The sequence below is a fragment of the Oncorhynchus mykiss genome, chromosome 12 (genome assembly GCF_013265735.2).
Source record: "Oncorhynchus mykiss isolate Arlee chromosome 12, USDA_OmykA_1.1, whole genome shotgun sequence".
Lineage (NCBI taxonomy): Eukaryota > Metazoa > Chordata > Actinopteri > Salmoniformes > Salmonidae > Oncorhynchus > Oncorhynchus mykiss.
In genome coordinates this window covers 15085689-15097962 of record NC_048576.1, presented here as the reverse complement: position 1 = coordinate 15097962, position 12274 = coordinate 15085689, and the positions used below count along the sequence as shown (strand labels likewise).

General features: G+C 44.4%; 1 protein-coding gene across 2 annotated transcripts; it reads left to right on the top strand.

The window, feature by feature from the left end:
- The first annotated feature begins 1266 nt into the window (after nt 1–1266).
- On the top strand, nt 1267–12046 carry LOC110537026 (mucin-5AC-like). Of its 2 annotated transcripts, XM_036937000.1 has the most exons (5): nt 1267–1375; nt 2397–2625; nt 2898–3610; nt 9232–9268; nt 9467–12046. In XM_036937000.1, exons 3-5 carry the CDS (start codon nt 3596–3598, stop codon nt 11863–11865), a joined length of 2451 nt encoding a protein of 816 aa, XP_036792895.1. In that variant the 5' UTR covers nt 1267–1375; nt 2397–2625; nt 2898–3595; the 3' UTR covers nt 11866–12046. The 2 variants fall into 2 exon arrangements, with proteins under 2 accessions (XP_036792895.1, XP_036792896.1); XM_036937001.1 differs by having other exon boundaries at nt 2397–3610; nt 9227–9268.
- Nucleotides 12047–12274: the final 228 nt, after the last annotated feature.

The following is a 12274-nucleotide window of genomic DNA, read 5'->3' as shown; positions in this document are numbered from 1 at the left end:
GTATCTCCCTCTAACTTTAAGCATCAGCTTTCAGAGCAGCTTTTTACTTTTCCTTTATTTTACTAGGCAAGTCAGTTAAGAACAAATTCTTATTTTCAATGACGGCCTAGAAATAGTGGGTAATAGTGGCCTTGTTCAGGGGCAGGACGACAGATTTGTACCTTGTCAGCTCGGGGATTCAAACTTGCAAAGCTTATTGATTGCTGCAACTGTACACAGCTGTGTACATCTGTGTACAGCCCATCCAACCAACTACCTACCTCATCCCCATATTTGTTTTTCTGCTCTTTTGCACACCAGTATTTCTACTTGCACATCCTCATCTGCACATATATCACTCCAGTGTTAATTTCTAAATTGTAATTACTTCGCCACTATGGCCTATTTATTGCCTTACCTCCTTACTTCATTTGCACACAACGTAAACAGATTTTCCTATTGTGTTGTTGACTGTACGTTTGTTTATCCCATGTGTAACTCTGTGTTGTTTTTGTCACACTGCTTTGCTTTGTCTTGGCCAGGTCACAGTTGTAAATGAGAACTTGTTCTCAACTGGCCTACCTGGTTAAATAAAGGTAAAATAAAAAACTGAGTGGCTACTCACTGTTTATTATCCTGCATAGTCGTTTTACCCCTACCTACATGTACAAATTACCTCTACTAAATATTACCTTGACTAATTACATCTACTCGGTAACCCTTGTAGCGTCACTATTGTTATTTTATTATGTTACTTAAAAAAAAAAATTCTAAAACTTACGTTTATTTAGTAAATATTTTCTTATCTCTATTTTCCTAAAACTGCATTGTTGGTTAAGCGCTTGTAAAGTAAGCATTTCATTTTCTTTATTTTCATTTTATTTAACCAGGCAAATCAGTTAAGAAAAATGTGTTATTTACAATGACAGCATAACCCGGAAGACGCAGGGACAATTGTGCGCTGCCCTATGGGACTCCCAATCACGGCTGGTTGTGATACAGCCTGGACTCGAACCAGTGTGTCTGTAGTGACGCCTCTAGCACTGAGAGCTTTAGACCAATGCACCACTCGGGAGGTCTACACCTGTTGTGTACGGCACATGTGACAAATAACATTTGAGTTGATTTGATTAACATTTGATGCCTACCGCCGGTTAACCCCAACGAAGAAGAATGGTCTGTATCGCAAGCGTTCCCAGAAGTCTCACGATGTTGCGCCTCTCGGTTTAGAAACTCTGTGACATTTGGTCATTCTATATTGTTACAAAACTACTATTCCCATAATCCCCATCACCGAAAACATCATGGCGGGGTAGTGTGTTCATGAGCGCTAAACTTGGAATAAAACGTCAAACATATGGAATATATCTAAAAAAAAAAAGAATTTAATCACGAGGTTTGTATTTGATTTGATCATGATATGTATTTGGAGAAGAGGAAGTTATTATTAGCTAGATTGCTACATTCGCTTTCCTATGCGTAGAATTTATAGCATGCTAACGTAAACTCGTACATCGCCTTGGTCCATACAATTGCCCTTATTTTAGCGCCCCAAAAACGTAATACTTCCAGATCAACTGTAAAGTCAATACCATTGTAAAGCACAATTTCTCCCCTTTCAAACAAAATAAATGACATAACCTAAACGCTTCCCGTTTCTGCATAATTCAAGCAGGCAATTGTAAAAATTGCGGGTGGGGAAGCAAAACTAATGCGTGATAGTGAGGAGAGATGTGTGGGGATTTTTTTTTTTTCACTCGATCTGTCCAATTTATCACCTTATCGCCTCTAAAATATAAATAAAACACTATAAAGAGTTTATATAATGTGTCATTACATACCTACTTGAAGGTTTGTGTCGAATTTGAATCGGGTTTTTAGGGCGGTGCTAAAGTGATATTAGAAGAAAAACAGAGGCTTTGAGAATGATGATGGCATGCAATAATGACGCAAAAAATGACGAGGTATCCCCCTTACCCCCGTTACTGTCCATTTCTTGTTTTAAAATGATACGAGAAGTGCTACACCTGGTGGAGAGAGATTGTAAGACAGAAATAGTTGCTGTATTGCTGCTGTACGTTACAACATGACACGCCACGATGTAACGGAGGGTCCGTTTTTTCAACTTTTCTCCAATACTATAGAGCCATTACCATGTCGATCAAGGCTTGAATAAAAACCTAGTTCACACCCTGATTATACAGTCGCTACAGTACCATTAGTTATCTTTGTAGCCTGGTTACGCACATTTGTACTCAATGGGGTGAGTTTACGTCTTTCGCCGTTACTATTCTGTTATAACAAATGCTAGCTAGCTGGCAAGATAATGCAATTACTTTATCAGATGTCTGTATCTCACTATACATTTTCTGGTGCATGTATTTACCAACCCAATCATGTCATCATCTGTGTCACAGTCTCTCTCTGCAGTAGGACAGAATGGTCCGCAGATCCAGGATCAGTATTCGTCCCAACGTCAGGCCGGCGGGCAGAGGCCCAGCAGCCCTAGCCTCCTCCCAAGACACTCCTCCATCGTCCCAGGCCACCGAGGCTCCTTCCCAGGCAGGGGGCCAGGAGGTGGACACCACCACTACTGCAGTGCCAGAAACCTCCACAGAGTCCACCACACCCAGAGAATGAGGAAAAGTCTGTCATTAAATCAAATGTATTATAGTCCCTTTTACAGCAACATTTGTCAATGATTAGTTGCTGCTGGCCAGCAGTCAGAGCTGGTTCTGGAAGTTAGTAACCTCTCATAGGATGTATAATTGTTGTAGAATTGAGAACTGTTCAAGTTAACATGGGTTATACACATGAGTAACTTGCCTCTTTCCCAACAACCATCCACTGACTGTGTGGCTGCTCACGTATTCCTTGATTGTCAGCATTGTTTCTGATCCTTTTGTCTTTTGGTATAGGGATGATAAAGACCCAAATGGACAAATCAAATCAGACAGAATTCAAAGGAGGAAGAGGTTCTCTTTCATGCCAAATCTTGCCAAACCCCGGGCGGCCGCAACCCCGGGCCTCACCCTCTACCCCTCCCGGACCTCCAAGTCCCCTGTGAGAGTGGGCACTGAGACCTCAGCCCCTGAGGCTCCAGGGGCCCCCCAGCGAGACAGATGCTGGACCCCCACAGGGCATGAGATGCCCAAGGCGGAGGCCCTCTGGAGGTAGTAGGCAGGCCAAAGTACAGCCCAAACCCAGCCCCCAGCCCCATCTTCCCCAGCCCCTGAGACAACAATCCCCCCACTGGGGAAGCAGGCAGTGGATTACTCATCCCCGTCACAACAGACCCTGCAGGCAGCAGACGAGGAAACATCCTCACAGCTCACCAAACAAGACAAAGGCAGCATCCAATTAGATCTCTCGAAAAAAAACACCAGCCACTAAAGCTCCATTCACTCCATCAGAGAATGTCCCATCATCCTCCCTTTCACACGAAGAGGGTATCTCAGTATCTGAGAGAGCTAAGATTCTGGTAGCCAGGTCTGTGTCTGTTGGGCTCACCGGGTTGGCACCAAGGAAGTCCAGGCTTAGCAGGTTCCTGAATGACCCAACGGACCTGCAGAGGCTGGCCAAGGCCCGGAAGCTCAGAGAACTGCTGAGACAGGAGATGAACAAGGAAAAGGTGAGATTGGTTTCAGTCTCACTGATTTTCTTTAGTTCAGAGATTAAGGCTTGATAATGTAATCTTGTGAAGCTAACACATGATGCATGTTTGATAGCACAGACTCTGCAGAGAATGTAGGATTATTATTGCAAATTGATAGGTTAAGTGAAGCACTTAGTGTACCTCCAACACATACAGTTGAAGTCGGAAGTTTACATACACTTAGGTTGGAGTCATTAAAACTCGTTTTTCAACCACTTCACAGATTTCTTGTTAACAAACTATAGTTTTGGCAAGTCGGTTAGGACATCTACTTTGTGCATGATAGTAATTTTTACAACAATTGTTTACAGACAGATTATTTCACTTATAATTCACTGTATCACAATTCCAGTGGGTCAGAAGTTTACATGCACTAAGTTGACTGTGCCTTTAAACAGCTTGGAAAATTCCAGAAAATCATGTCATGGCTTTAGAAGCTTCTGATAGGCTAATTGATGCCTAAAGGTACCACGTTCATCTCTACAAACAATAGTACGCAAGTATAAACACCATGGGACCACGCAGCCGTCATACCGCTCAGGAGGGAGACGCGTTCTGTCTCCTAGAGATGACGCACTTTGGTGCGAAAAGTGCAAATCAATCCCAGAACAACAGCCTTGTGAAGGTGCTGGAGGAAACAGTTACAAAAGTATCTATATCCACAGTAAAACGAGTCCTATATTGACATAACCTGAAAGGCCGCTCAGCAAGGAAGAAGCCACTGCTCCAAAACCGCCATAAAAAAATCCAGGCTACGGTTTGCAACTGCACATGGGGATAAAGATTGTACTTTTTTGAGAAATGTCCTCTGGTCTGATGAAACAAAAATAGAACTGTTTGGCCATAATGACCATCGTTATGTTTGGAGGAAAAAGGGGGAGGCTTGCAAGCCGAAGAACACCATCCCAACCGTGAAGCACGGGGGTGGCAGCATCCTGTTGTGGAGGTGCTTTGTTGCAGGAGGAACAGGTGCACTTCACAAAATAGATACCATGATGAGGTAGGAAAATTATGTGGATATATTGAGGTGACATCAAGACATCAGTCAGGAAGTTAAAGCTTGGTCACAAATGTGTCTTCCAAATGGACAATGACCCCAAGCATACTTCCAATGTTGTGGAAAAATGGCGTAAGGACAACAAAGTCATGGTATTGAAGTGGCCATCATAAAGCCCTGACCTTAATCCTGTAGAAAATGTGTGGGCAGAACTGAAAAAGCGTGTGTGATCAAGGAGGCCTCCTAACCCGACTCAGTTACACCAGCCCTGTCAGGAGGAATGGGCCAAAACTCACCCAACTTCTTGTGGGAAGCTTGTGGATGGCTACCTGAAACGTTTGACTCAAGTTAAACAATTTAAAGGCAATACACTCAATTAGTATTTGGTAGCATGTAAACTCCTGACCCACTGGGAATGTGATGAAATAAATAAAAGCTGAAATAAATAATTCTCTCTAATATTATTCTGACATTTCACATTCTTAAAATTAAAGTGGTGATCCTAACTGACCTAAAACAGACTTTTTACTAGGATTAAATGTCAGGGATTGTGAAAAACTGAGTTTAAATGTAGTTGGCTAAGGTGTATGGAAACTTCAGACTTCAACTGTACTATGTCTATATTAGGGGTAGGCAATTTCGATGGGGGTGGGGGCCAAAAAAAAATGGAACTCATCATGAGGGGCTGCATTGGCTCATGGGTCTGCTAGACTAATTTACCAATCTAAAAAAAATGTTGCTGACATGGGCTAATTGAGTGTCTGCTGATGCATGAATGGGAATACAGCCATGCATCAGTTGGTCACAGATATGTTAAAAGTGTAAGGGTGTGGATAGGGTTGCACATTTTGGGGAATATTCAGAGATGGAAACTTTCTGTGGGAATTAACGGAAATATATGCAAATTAATATTACTACCATTTAAATGTAGATGTTTCTTGCATTGGATATATTTACCATATCATATGGAGACATAAACCTTTGACCTTATCATAAGTGGACATAATTGCGAATGATTAAACCCTCCAATAGAAAAAACTAAACTATTTAGTCACAAATTGATCTTTAATTAAATGAATTGACTCTTCAGATGGGATGATTTCACTGAACAACAAATGAAAGGGAGTAGTCATCATGTGCCCTGTCTTGTGTGGACAAAATGTCAGGAGTATTCAACTGGGGGTACTGCAGGGGGTCCACATAAAATATTATAAATAAACTGGATTTTTAAATATATATTTTTTTAGGAATATGTTTTTCTTATGTCAACTTTATTTCTCAACTCCTAATATTGAGCCAATTACACTCACTGGAGTCAGTTACACTCACTGGAGTCAATTACACTCACTGGAGTCAGTTACACTCACTGGAGTCAGTTACACTCACTGCAGTCAGTTACACTCACGGAAATCAGTTACACTCACTGGAGTCAATTACACTCACTGGAGTCAGTTACACTCACTGAAGTCAGTTACACTCACTGGAGTCAGTTACACTCACTGGAGTCAGTTACACTCACTGGAGTCAGTTACACTCACTGGAGTCAGTTACACTCACGGAAATCAGTTACACTCACTGGAGTCAATTACACTCACTGGAGTCAGTTATACTCACTGAAGTCAGTTACACTCACTGGAGTCAGTTACACTCACTGGAGTCAGTTACACTCACTGGAGTCAATTACACTCACTGGAGTCAGTTACACTCACTGGAGTCAGTTACACTCACGGAAATCAGTTACACTCACTGGAGTCAATTACACTCACTGGAGTCAGTTACACTCACTGAAGTCAGTTACACTCACGGAAATCAGTTACACTCACTGGAGTCAATTACACTCACTGGAGTCAGTTACACTCACTGAAGTCAGTTACACTCACTGGAGTCAGTTACACTCACTGGAGTCAGTTACACTCACGGAAATCAGTTACACTCACTGGAGTCAATTACACTCACTGGAGTCAGTTACACTCACTAAAGTCAGTTACACTCAATGGAGTCAGTTACACTCACTGGAGTCAGTTACACTCACTGGAGTCAGTTACACTCACTGGAGTCAATTACACTCACTGGAGTCAATTACACTCACTGGAGTCAATAACACTCACTGGAATCAATTACACTCACTGGAATCAATTACACTCACTGGAGTAACTGACATGCTTTTTCAAAGTCTCTGCTAATAGGCTACCAGTCAATAGGCTACCAGTCAATAGGCTACCAGTCAATAGACTATCAGTCAATAGGCTACCAGTCAATAGGCTACCAGTCAATAGGCTACCAGTCAATAGGCTACCAGTCAATAGGCTACCAGTGTGGCAAGTGCCGCTAGCAGCTTTTTTTTGCCAGCACATTGCTAACCTCTGTTTAACCAGCTAAAAAGCTACTTCTGGCAGAAATGTGTCTGGAGTTACTTTTCTAGCTAAAAGGTTGGAGTTTGAATCTACAGCATACCTCCTCTTCCAATTATTATGTGGGGAGGTCAAAATAGTTTTTCATTGTCTACCAAATCTATTAATTTTTAAATGTTGATTACTTCTCCTTGCCATTATCATTCACCTAATGATAAGACAAGACGTGAAAAAATGTGCTTTTGCTAATGTATGATGGCAAGGAAAGGTTGAAGACCCCTCCTATACAGTGCCTTGGAAAGTATTCGGACCCCCTGATATGTTCCACATTATGTTACGTTACAACCTTATTCTAAAATGTATTTTAAAAATACATTTCATCATCAATCTACACACACTACCCCATAATGAAAATCAAAACAGGTTTTTAGAAATGTTCTACAAATTTAATATCACATTTACATAAGTATTCAGACCCTTTACTCAGTACTTTGTTGAAGAATTTGCACACAATGTATATAGACTCTTTTTTTCTACTGTGTTATTGACTTGTTTATTGTTTACTCCATGTGTAACTCTGTGTTGTTGTCTGTTCACACTGCTATGCTTTATCTTGGCCAGGTCGCAGTTGTAAATGGAGAACTTTTTCTCAACTAGCCTACCTGGTTAAATAAAGGTGAAATAAATAAAAAACATTTTTTTAAAAAGCACATTTGGCAGCGAAAACAGCCTCGAGTCTTCTTGGGTATGACGCTACAAGCTTGGCACACCTGTATTTGTGGAGTTTCTCCCATTATTCTCTGCAGATCCACTCAAAGTCTGTCAGGTTGGCTGGGGAGCGTTGCTGCACAGCTATTTCCAGGTCTCTCCAGAGATGTTTGATCGGGTTCAAGTCCGGACTCTGGCTGGGCCACTCAAGGCCATTCAGAGACCTGTCCTGAAGCCACTCCTGCGTTGTCTTGGCTGTGTGCTTAGGGTCGTTGTCCTGTTGGAAGGTGAACCTTCGCCACAGTCTGAGGTCCTGAGAGCAGGACCGTTCTGGAGCAGATTTTCATCAAGGATCTCTCTGTACTTTGCTCCGTTCATGTTTCCCTTGATTCTGACTAATCTCCCAGTCCCTTCTGAAAAACATCCCCACAGCATGATGCTGCCACCAACATGCTTTACTGTAGGGATGGTATTGGCCAGGTGATGAGCAGTGCCTGGTTTCTTCCTGATGTGATGCTGGGCATTCAGGTCAAAGAGTTCAGTCTTGGTCTCATCAGACCAGAGAATCTTGTTCTCATGGTCTGAGAGTCCTTTAGGTCCTTTTTGGCTTACTCCAAGCAGGCTGTCATGTGCCTTTTACTGAGGAGTGGCTTCCGTCTGGCCAATCTACCATAATGGCCTGATTGGTGGAGTGCTGCAGAGATGGTTGTCCTTCTGGAAAGTTCTCCCTTCTCAGCAGAGGAACTTTTGAGCTCAGTAGGAGTAACCTTCGGATTCTTGGTCATCTCCCTGACCAATGCCCTTCTCCCCCAATTGCTCAGTTTGGCCGGGCGGCCAGCTCTAGGACGTCTTGGTGGTTCCAAACTTCTTCCATTTAAGAATGATGGAGGCCACTATGTTCTTGGGGACCTTCAATTCTGCAGAAATGTTTTGGTACCCTTCCCCATATTTATGCCTCGACACAATCTTGTCTCTGAGCTCTACAGACAATTCCTTCAACCTCATGGCTTGGTTTTTGCTCTGACATGGATGATAAATGTTAACAGGATGCACCTGAGCTCAATTTCGAGTTTCATAGCAAAGGGTCTGAATACTTATGTAAATAAGGTATTTCTGTTTATTATTTGTAATAAATGTGAGAGAATTTTTTTTAGGATCGGTGTAGGATCGGTGTCCCTATCCCTATACTGTTTTTTGCTTTGTCATTATGGGGTATTGTGTGTGGTTTGAAGATTGTTTTATATATATTTTTTATCCATTTTAGAATAAGGCTGTAACGTAACAAAATGTAGAAAAAGTCAAGGGGTCAGAATACTTTCTCGAATGCGCTGTACATCACAACCATCCCTGCTTCATCCATGTTGTTATACTATGTTTTGTCATAATATCACATTTGATTTATATAGCACTTTCCACAAGACCTCAGTGTTATATTGAGGTCACTGGGTCAAGCACCCACCTGGTTCAAGCACTTCAGCTATTTTGCTCCAGATTGTGGATCTCTTATGAGGACTAATGTTTTTTTGTTTTCTTCAGTCTAGGATGTAATTGACTTCCTGTCTCCAGATAACATGGAAGGTTGGTTGGTCATTTCAAGAGCTGATATCTATTGCATCCTCTTAAGTAAAACAGTCAAAAACCTTTCTCCCTCTATCCACTAACTATAGAGTGTTAATTAAACAGTCTCTTCTCTTCTCCTCGGTCTGTGTTCTAGTATCTGATCTACCTCTCAGCACTAACTATAGAACGTTAAACAGTCTCTTCTCTGTGTTCTAGTGTCTGAGGAGAGCTACAACGAGGAAGCTAGAACCTTACTGGCCATCGGCAACCTCACCCAGTTGTCTCAGGCTGCTGAGGCCTGCACTGCAGGAGCAGATGATTTCATCACTGAAGGATGTTCAGGTGAGGAACAACAGTACCAGATGTCATCACAGCCCGCTGACCAATCACAAACTAGCACCACTCCTTCTGAATCTCTGACCCCTGACCTTTGGGTCACTGAGGCATCACTGACTGCTGAGGATTCTGTCCCTGTTGCCACGTCAACAGCCTCTATCCCAGTCTCCACGATATCAGCCTATGTTGCAGTCGCTATGACAACAACCACATCTGTCCCAGTCACCACGACAACAAAAATAGCCTCTATCCCAGTCACCACAACGACAGCCTCTGTCCCTGTCACCACAACAACATCCTCTGTCCCAGTCACCAGGACAACAAAAATAGCATCTGTCCCTGTCACCACAACGACAGCCTCTGTCCCTGTCACCAGGACAACAAAAATAGCCTCTGTCCCAGTCACTACGACAACAGCTTCTGTCCCTGTCACCACAACGACAGCCTCTGTCCCTGTCACCACAACAACAGCCTCTGTCCCTGTCACCAAAATAGCCTCTGTCCCAGTCACTACGACAACAGCCTCTGTCCCAGTCACCAGAACAACATCCTCTGTCCCAGTCACCAGAACAACTGCCTGTATTCCAGTCACCACAACAACTGCCTCTGTCCCAATCACCACGACAACAGCCTCTGTCCCTGTCACCACAACAACAGCCTCTGTCCCTGTCACCAAAATAGCCTCTGTCCCAGTCACTATGACAACAGCCTCTGTCCCAGTCACCAAAATAGCCTCTGTCCAAGTCACCAGGACAACATCCTCTGTCCTAATCACCAAGACAACAGCCTCTGTCCCAGTCACCAAAATAGCCTCTGTCCGAGTCACTACGACAACAACCTCTGTCCGAGTCACTACGACAACAACCTCTGTCCCAGTCACCACAACGACAGCCTCTGTCCCAGTCACCAAAATAGCCTCTGTCCCAGTCACTACGACAACAACCTCTGTCCCAGTCACCACAACGACAGCCTCTGTCCCTGTCACCACAACGACAGCCTCTGTCCCTGTCACCACAACGACAGCCTCTGTCCCAGTCACCAGGACAACCGCATGTATTCCAGTCACCACAACGACAGCCTCTTTCCCAGTCACCACAACAACATCCTCTGTCTGGGTCACCAGGACAACATCCTCTGTCCTAATCACCACGACAACAGCCTCTGTCCCAGTCACCACAACGACAGCCTCTGTCCCAGTCACCACAACGACAGCCTCTGTCCCAGTCACCACAACGACAGCCTCTGTCCCAGTCACCACAACAACTGCCTCTGTCCCAGTCACCACAACAACATCCTCTGTCCTAATCACCACGACAACAGCCTCTGTCCCAGTCACCACAATGACAGCCTCTGTTCCAGTCACCACAACAACAGCCTCTGTCCCAGTCACCACAACGATAGCCTCTGTCCTAATCACCACGACAACAGCCTCTGTCCCTGTCACCACAACGACAGCCTCTGTCCCTGTCACCAGGACAACAAAAATAGCCTCTGTCCCAGTCACCACAACGACAGCCTCTGTCCCTGTCACCACAACGACAGCCTCTGTCCCTGTCACCAGGACAACAAAAATAGCCTCTGTCCCAGTCACTACGACAACAACCTCTGTCCCATTCACCACAACGACAGCCTTTGTCCCAGTCACCAGTACAACCGCATGTATTCCAGTCACCACAACAACAGCCTCTGTCCCAGTCACCACGACAACAGCCTCTGTCCCAATCACCACAACAACGTCCTCTGTCCCAGTCACCACGACAACATCCTCTGTCCCAATCACCACGACAACAGCCTCTGTCCCTGTCACCACAACAACAGCCTCTGTCCCTGTCACCACAACAACAGCCTCTGTCCCTGTCACCAAAATAGCCTCTGTCCCAGTCACTACGACAACAGCCTCTGTCCCAGTCACCACAACAACATCCTCTCCCATTCACCAGGACAAATGCCTGTATTCCAGTCACCACAACAACAGCGTCTGTCCCAATCACCACGACAACAGCCTCTGTCCCTGTCACCACAACGACAGCCTCTGTCCCTGTCACCAGGACAACAAAAATAGCCTCTGTCCCAGTCACTACGACAACAGCCTCTGTCCGAGTCACCACAACGACAGCCTATGTCCCATTCACCAGGACAACCGCCTGTATTCCAGTCACCACAACAACTGCCTCTGTCCCAGTCACCACAACAACATCCTCTGTCCTAATCACCACGACAACAGCCTCTGTCCGAGTCACCACGAGCACAGCTTCTGCCCAAGTGCCTCAGAGCAGTGACGCGCCAACTCAGGAAACCATACCTGCAGAGGAGGAGCCTCTCAGACATGGGGAGGGAACTGTTATTGGACACGCCTCTCATGTGGAATTATGTTCAGAAGTGTCCAAGCAGCAGACGACCTCACAGACCAGGAGGAGACGCTTCACTAAGGTCAAACCCAACCTGGGCCTGGCTGCCAGGACCACACAACCCAAACCAAAACATCCTACAGAAAATATTACCACAAAGTCAAAACCACCACAGTATACCATCACACAATCAGAACCACCACCACAGCCAATGCTGAATATCACTGCATCCTCAAAACCACAGCCAACCATGAATATCACCACAGAATCACCACTGTCTACTGAGAGTATTACCACAGAGTCAGAACCACAGCCCAAACAGAGAAGTACCACACACTCC

Coding starts and splice junctions, on each gene's coding strand:
- LOC110537026 (XM_036937000.1), top strand. Junction 9,269..9,466: donor GTCTCCAGATAACATGGAAG/GTTGGTTGGTCA, acceptor TCTGTGTTCTAG/TGTCTGAGGAGAGCTACAAC.